General features: G+C 47.7%; 1 protein-coding gene across 1 annotated transcript in view; it reads right to left on the reverse strand.

The window, feature by feature from the left end:
* The window catches only part of LOC308175910 (GRAM domain-containing protein 2B), a 15,781-nt gene extending 7,875 nt beyond the window's left edge, over positions 1-7,906 (reverse strand). Inside the window, 6 exon segments of the mRNA XM_080550487.1 lie at positions 105-208; positions 847-919; positions 1,116-1,176; positions 2,052-2,106; positions 2,109-2,158; positions 7,760-7,906. Of these exon segments, the coding sequence (XP_080406613.1) occupies positions 105-208; positions 847-919; positions 1,116-1,176; positions 2,052-2,106; positions 2,109-2,158; positions 7,760-7,830 (414 nt within the window). The 5' untranslated portion in view covers positions 7,831-7,906.
* Positions 7,907-8,242: the final 336 nt, after the last annotated feature.

Here is an 8,242-nt window from a genome sequence, read left to right on the forward strand (position 1 = left end):
CCCAGCCATCTACCCACCCACCCACCCACCTACCCCCCACCCACCCACCCACCCCACCAGCCACCCACCCAGCCACCCACCCAGCCAGGGTCCTGGTGGTTTACCTTGGTGTCCTTGAGCAGCACAGAGGAGTGGAAGCAGGCGTGTGTGTCCGTGACGTAGAGTCTGCCGTGGTACGGCACCTCCTTCTGCAGGGCACAGATGTACGCTGGGAGGAGGAGAGAGAGGAGCGTTAGTTCAATCAATTTAAATGTCTTTATTCGGATGAACCCCTTGAGCTGTGTCATCTCGTTTTAGAGAGGGTCCTAACATAATATCAATCACAACAACAGAGTATCAAAATAATAAAGAGTACAAACTACAGGAAGGTGGATGTACATCTATACTTTGGACGTCTGAATATAAAATATTATGTGTAAACAACTTCAGGGATAACAAGAACAGTTAACTCTACCAACAGATGTGATGGATCTCATGTTAACTGGTAAATTATTCCAATCAGCTGGGGCTTTTAAGTTAAAGGCTCTTTTGCCAACTGTTTATATAAGGCCTAGCGGCATGGCATGGCGCTTTGAAATTAATCATACATAGCAATTGAAGAATATAACTTCTAAATGTTCCATTAACTTAATTCAATTGTCTTACACCCTCAGAAGCCCAAATACAAGCTTGTGTATGGAAGTGTGTATGTGTATGGAAGTGTGTATGAATGTGAGAGGAGTCTCTCCAGCCTCGTCCCTCAGGTGTGAACCACATCTAGAATATATGATACTTAGGCGAAAAAACATAATTTTTGACTTGTCATTATTTTGAAGGTGGACTACATGTTCCTCCTAGCTAACCTACCATGTAAGACGTCCTCCTCCTCGGTGATATCTGGGAACAGCTTATGGAATGTCTTGTTGTGTTTTATAAAACTCTGTGGAACAGAAGAAAGAACAGAATGAGTCACGAACAAATGATGTTTATGTTACACAGAGAGAGAGAGAGAGCAACGTTTTGAGGCCAATATGAACAAAGATTCTGGCAATATCAACCATAAATAGTGTCAAGTGGACTCAGTGTTAGGCTGTTTGTTTGCACTACAATTTTTACTGGAAATGAGGTGAACTTACACTCTGCGTGCCAGTGCTCTCCGTCCTCTCAAGACTTCTGTCTGCATCGAACGTCTGGGACCTGCTGGTCAGAGAGAGAGAGAGAGAGAGAAGGAGAGAGAGGAGAGAAGGAGAGAGGAGAAGGAGAGAGAGAGAGGAGAAGGAGAGAGAGAAGGAGAGAGAGGAGAAGGAGAGAGAGAGAGGAGAAGGAGAGAGAGAAGGAGAGAGAGGAGAAGAAGAGAGAGAGAAGGAGAGAGGAAGAACGAGAGAGAGAGAAGGAGAGAGAGGAGAGAAGGAGAGAGAGGAGAAGAAGAGAGAGAGAAGGAGAGAGGAAGAACGAGAGAGAGAGAAGGAGAGAGGTCACAAACAGCACAACTGTAAGGTCACAGGTCATGTGACTCTGCTGTCTTTAGCGAGCTTGTGAGCAGACAAGCACCCCCAAGACAAACACAGAGGTCGCACTTATTTGTATTTATTAGTTTATTTAAAAAGGGACAATGGACAGTCGTTGACTCTCCCTGAATTAGCTGGGTAGCTACATGACATCAGCAGTCCCTGGGCAGGTAAACCCACAGGGGAAATATGGCCTCAGATGTTATAAACAATTTAAAACAGAACTACAGGACATAGAAATATCACATCAAACACAACTACAGGAAATAAAAACATCACACTTTACACTCGAGCAAACGTTACATCCTAAAAGAATAAAAGAAAAAACACCACTCGGGTGCTATGCAGAACATTAGAAGTGTGTGTGTGTGAGTGGTTGTGTTACCTGACGGGGGTTTGTCTGGTGAGTGTGTGTGTGTGTGTGTGTGTGTGTTACCTGACGGGGGTCTGTCTGGTGAGTGTGTGTGTGTGTGTGTGTGTGTGTGTGTGTGTGTGTGTGTGTGTTACCTGACGGGGGTTTGTCTGGTGAGTGTGTGTGTGTGTGTGTGTGTGTGTGTGTGTTACCTGACGGGGGTCTGTCTGGTGAGGGTCTTGTGCTGCTGTTGGATCTCTAGCTGGGACTGCCCTTCTTCCCATTGGCCGACGACAGACCCCCGCTCTCCACTGGGTAGCTGAGAGAGAGAGAGAGAGAGAGAGGAGAGGGAGAGAGAGAGGAGAGAGAGGAGGAGAGAGAAGGAGAGAGAGAGAAGGAGAGAGAGGGAGAGAGAGAAGGAGAGAGAGAGAGGAGGAGAGAGAGAGGAGAGAATGAGAGAGAGAGAGAGAGGAGAAGGAGAGAGAGAGAGAGGAGAAGGAGAGAGAGGAGAAGAGAGAGAGAGAGAAGGAGAGAGAGGAGAGAGAGAGGAGAAGGAGAGAGAGAGGGAGAGAGAGAAGGAGAGAGGGAGAGAGAGAAGAGAGAGAGAGGAGAAGGAGAGAGAGAGGAGAAGGAGAGAGGAGAAGAGAGGAGAAGGAGAGAGAGAGAGGAGAGAGAAGGAGAGAGAGAGAGAAGGAGAGAGAGAGAGAAGGAGAGAGAAGGAGAGAGAAGGAGAGAGAAGGAGAGAGAGGAGAAGGAGGGAGAAGAGAGAGAAGGAGAGAGAGGGAGAGAGGAGAAGGAGAGAGAGAGAGGAGAGAGAAGGAGAGAGAGGAGAAGGAGAGAGAGAGAGAGAGGAGAAGGAGAGAGAGAGAGAGAGAGAAGGAGTCAAAGGGTTTAGAAACAAGTCCGTTCATGATCGTGTTCTCTCACCTAGACACATTCAGTAACCACCCAGACACCTTACTGGCTCCAGCACACCGCAGACGTCAACCTCTGCACACGTGTGCTTTTCATTTTGGCACCCGTGTTAACAGGTTAGAGCAGCCATACAGCCCATGTTAACAGGTCTGAGCAGCCATACAGCCCATGTTAACAGGTTAGAGCAGCCATACAGCCCATGTTAACAGGTCTGAGCAGCCATACAGCCCATGTTAACAGGTTAGAGCAGCCATACAGCCCATGTTAACAGGTTAGAGCAGCCATACAGCCCATGTTAACAGGTTAGAGCAGCCATACAGCCCATGTTAACAGGTTAGAGCAGCCATACAGCCCATGTTAACAGGTTAGAGCAGCTATACAGCCCATGTTAACAGGTTAGAGCAGCCATACAGCCCATGTTAACAGGTTAGAGCAGCCATACAGCCCATGTTAACAGGTCTGAGCAGTCATACAGCCCATGTTAACAGGTTAGAGCAGCCATACAGCCCATGTTAACAGGTTAGAGCAGCCATACAGCCCATGTTAACAGGTTAGAGCAGCCACACAGCCCATGTTAACAGGTTAGAGCAGCCATACAGCCCATGTTAACAGGTTAGAGCAGCCATACAGCCCATGTTAACAGGTTAGAGCAGACATACAGTGAGGCAGAGATAGGCCTGGCACACACCCTGCGTGTACACAGGTGTCCGGTGTGTTCAAAGCCTTACTGTTAGACAACCCAACTGGAATTGGCTTCAAAAAGAGATCAGCCACAAAGATAAAAACCATGAATAAATAAATAAATAAAATGAATTCTTCCTTATTGCATTCCTGCATTGCCAATGGCCCCTGGTTTTGGCATAGATAACAATTTCTTATGATGATTGACGGATAGACGATTCACTTTGGATTAAAGGCGTCTGCTAAATGCCAAACATTTTTAAACGTAAGGCCTTCATAGCCTCTCAGATTGAGGACATGAACATAACTAAACATAAGCTAATAATCAATATCTTAGGTTAAACGTTTAGCCAATAAGTAGCTAGACTTACATGCATTGTTTACCATTTAATTACAGACTTGTCAACCAGCACACAAACATACATAGAGTTGCAGAAATGAATATAGCAATTAACCGCACCACTGCTTTCCAAAGCACACGCCCGAGTAACACGAGGCTACCCACAACCACAGAGATCACGTTTCACATTTCATACCACGGATACAGGAATATGGTGAAAACAATGGACTGACTGATATAGCGGCTTATTCCAAAGCGCTTTACAACGGCCTCTCATTCACCCATCAACGGCGGCAAGCTACCATGCAAGGCGCCAGCCCCGCTCATTGGGAGCAATTTGGGGTTCAGTGTCTTGCCCAAGGACACTTCGACACGTGGCCAGCCGGGGCTCGAACCGCCGATCTGCCGACCTAGCGATCATTAGACGGCGGCTCTACCTCCTGAGACACAGCCGCCGCTTGAAAGCCGCTCATACTCTCACTGGTCACCATGGAGGACAGACAGACAGACAGAGGTCTAGTCTGAGAGGGACTCTGTACTGTGGACCAACAGACAGTACGGACGGAGGCAGTAATGTACCAGGCTCAACAACAGAGAGGTGAGTGTTGGTTCACCTCCACGCCTGACGGCCATAAAGGCTGTGTGACGTGTGGACAGGTAGGAGAACGCAGAGGCTTATCTTTATGACGGGTGGGAAAAGGTGAGCATCTTTCCCATCAAGGCTCATCCTGTGACCAGGCTGTAAAACACCCACACTTTCACACTTCTCTACACAATCTGTGTGCGTGTGCGTGTGTCTGCGTGTGCGTGTGTGTGCGTGTGCGTGTGTCATGTCAAGCAAACAAACAATCCCACTCGACTCAATTTCTAAAATGTAGGTCTAACAATCGTGTAGGTCTAACTAAATTACATCGTAGCAAAGTAATCGACTACTAGGTTGACATTTCAAGTATCAAATCGACAATTCGTTACAGGTATACGATAATGAAAACACAAGCGCTGGCTCTCCACACAACAACGTGGTCTATGAACCAAAGCAACTGGATGTGACACACAGCAATGACTTGACTGCCTTTTTGCATCAAACTGAACGAAACACAGATATTCAATTCATCACCATCATTCAAGAAAGTCTATTCTTACTACTTAAAACCACTGGCCATGTTCTAGAACTCTCTAGCACCTTCTAGAACTCTACCACCTTCTGTTCTATCACAGGCAGTCCACAGAGTTCTGCCTGAAAAGCATTTAACAAGGAAACGAAACAAACTGCTGTGTTGATCACCTCCCCTGAGTGAGTGAGAGCCCTGAGGCCTTACCTGTCGAGGTGCAATCTCTTCGACGACCGAAAGCTCCTGTACCGTTTCATAGCAGGAACTTCTCCCTCTCTCACTTAATATCTAACAATGTTATAACAACGTAGAAACCCCCTGGCATTAAGCCATAACGTCGTCTAACTCTCTCGAAAACAACAACGGTCGAACAAAAAAGATGAGTAGTAGTAGTAGTCTTGAAAACTTTCCACAGCAGCTATTGGTCGGTCGGTCCCCACAAGTGACTTGTGAACTAGTTCAGCCTGCCCACATCCTAACCCATGAAAGCTATTGTGTGAATTGAAGCATTTACCTGAAGGAAGTATGAAAGCATTATGATGTTGAAATGGTGTGACTGCTCGTAGCGGCTGACGTACAGAGTACAGACCCACGCCTCTCTTTGGCATGGTGTGTGTACACACACACACACACACACACACACACACACAGAACGTCAGCGGAGCGATGCACGGGTGCAGACACGCAGAAAGAAAATGAAAAAATGTGTGTATATCTTTCCTCTGAAATTAAAACAGTGTGTGTGTGGTGTGTGTGTGTGTGTGTCATACCAAAGAGCAGCTCAAACAGGCTCGACCAGCCTTGCCCGGGTTTATGAGAGGGAGAGGATTAGAGAGAAAGTTGCTTTGATGTTTAATGTTTACATTTAAACTCAACAGTCAGATGAAGATCTACTATCTTTGATAGCAGTATAAGGGCTAGGAGGGACTGTAATCTATGTCATCTATGTCACCTATGGTTCTGAGGTGTTTTAAAAAAACTTTTGCCGCCAAAAATCACCTCAGGTTAACTGTCAGACAGTTGGAAGTTACTTTGTCGGCTCGGCCACACGTGTTGATCTAGTGTAGCGTGCGGTGGCCTGAACCATGGACTACCGTTCCCCCTGGCCCGTAGACTGCTGTCACAGTATCCCACGATTTAAAACCTCTTATAAAACTGGTTAATGGTTAAAGTCGGCAGAGGAAGTGTACAGGAATTGTTGTGTAGGAGTGGAAGGCCATAGAAGACTCCTCCCCCTTTTACATTACCCCCCCCCCCCCCCCCCCCACCCTGCCACCCGAGTCTAGTCATACGACTATATAATGTAGGCATGAATGCACACAAACACCGGCCTGGTTACTACTTAACTGTGACAAAGCTGTTAGCTGCAGGCTGGGACGGCTGAGCAAGGTCAAGGTACTAAAGCTACTAAAACTAGGCTAATTAAACACGGTCATATAACACAGTCAAGGCCAATGTCACTGAAGTGTCTGACTGCGTGTCTGGTTATGGCCCTCTCAATGTCAACCCTGACCACAGGTAAACACTCACAGTGCACAGAGACATCAGCAGCAAACCATAACCAAAAGCAAGTGACAGCGGTGGTGGCCGCTAGCTAACATAGCAGCGCTATCGGCCCTCCAGTGGAAACAGACAAACAGATTTAGGGGCAGATCGGCGGTTCGAGCCCCGGCTGGCCACATGTCGAAGTGTCCTTGGGCAAGACACTGAACCCCCAAATTGCTCCCAGTGAGCGGGCCGGCCGGCGCCTTGCATGGCAGCTTGCCGCCATTGGTGTGTGAATGTATGTGTGAACGGGTGAATGAGAGGCCGTTGTAAAGCGCTTTGGAACACGCCGCTATATAAGTGCGTAAGTCCATCCAGGATCATCTATCTATCCCAGTTCTCTAGCATCATGCCAGTACCTAGTTGAGAGGTCATTCATGTAGGCCTTCACATCCCTGTGAGTTCTGAACCAACAATTGCAGCTGTTGCAGTCTCTCCCCCCCCCCCCCCCCTGCTTACACAAACCAGGAAGTGCCTAATCCTTTATCTGCCATATCTGCTGGCGGAGCAGAGGCCTTGAACTTTGACCCACATCGCCGCCCGCCCGCCCGCTTAGGGAAAGAGAGAGAGAGAGGGGCCGACTCACAAATCTTTCCACCTGACTCAGCCAATGCTGACAGAGGATGGACTCTTATTAAAGACAACAATACAAAAGAGATAGGATTCCGGTGTATCTGTGGTGTAATCGTTTCTCTTCACGATAAGCGTATCGCTAAACCGGTGACAAGTCCCAGATGAGAAGCCTACGTGGTTGTGTTCAGATCTGTTTAATCTGAGTTGTTCCGCAGTTGTACCGTTGTCAGCGAACGAACGCTGGCGAGATACTGGACAAACTGTACAGAGATCCTCACAGGGAGATAGAGGACATGGCCTGATTCATTGGGTGTTCGTTCGGTAACGTTTCTATAGCTGGTCGTACACATGTTGTAGTTATACATGGAGAACGCCTGGTCATCACAGACGAAAAATACATTTATGTTGTGGACAAATTTGACAACATGGCATCTGGCGAAAAGAAAGGTCATAAACTGAACATGTCATGTTAAGATAACTGGAGACACTTTGCATGTTTGGAGACATTGGTGTTCTCCATGCTGAACAAGCTACAGTACAAACAACAACAAGACGACAACACAACAATACTCAAGACACACAATATATACAGTACCAATACCAGTGAATAAATATACTGTACAACTTAGTGCAATGACATGTCAATGTCAAGTGCAAGGTGCAATGACCAGGAGGATCGTTATGAGGTTGAGATACAGATAAAGTAAGCTAAAGGCTATACTGAGGAGGTCATTTGAAAGGTGCGTTGCCCTACCTGCCCCTACTTCCTGTGCGTCGAGGGTCTGCAACTTCCTGATCGTACCAAGAGGTCTTCCCTTTCTCCATGGTCAGCGTTGTGCCCCCGAAACTCTCAGTCGTCAAGACCGACTGGCGCGGGTGAAAACAGAATGTCTGCGTGCACTTTTTTGCCCCTTTGCCTCTAGTCTCGCCACCCACAGCCAAGACAGACAGACAGACAGACAGACAAGAGTGTAAAGGTCTCTCTCTCTCTTTTTACAGCTGCGTTTTCAAACTAGAGGGTTGGGACAACGGTTGGGACAACGGTCCAGAGAGATAGTGGGAGGGAGGGAGGGAGGGAGGGAGAGAGAGAGAGAGAGAGGGAGGGGGGGGGAGAGGGAGGGGGGGAGAGAGAGAGAGGGGGAGAGAGAGAGAGGGGGAGGGAGGGGGGAGAGAGAGAGAGAGGGAGGGGGGAGAGAGAGAGGGAGGGAGAGATAGAGAGAGGGAGAGAGAGAGAGAG

Source organism: Nansenia antarctica (assembly GCF_963989245.1).
Source record: "Nansenia antarctica genome assembly, chromosome: 1".
In the NCBI taxonomy this organism is placed as follows: Eukaryota; Metazoa; Chordata; class Actinopteri; order Argentiniformes; family Microstomatidae; genus Nansenia; species Nansenia antarctica.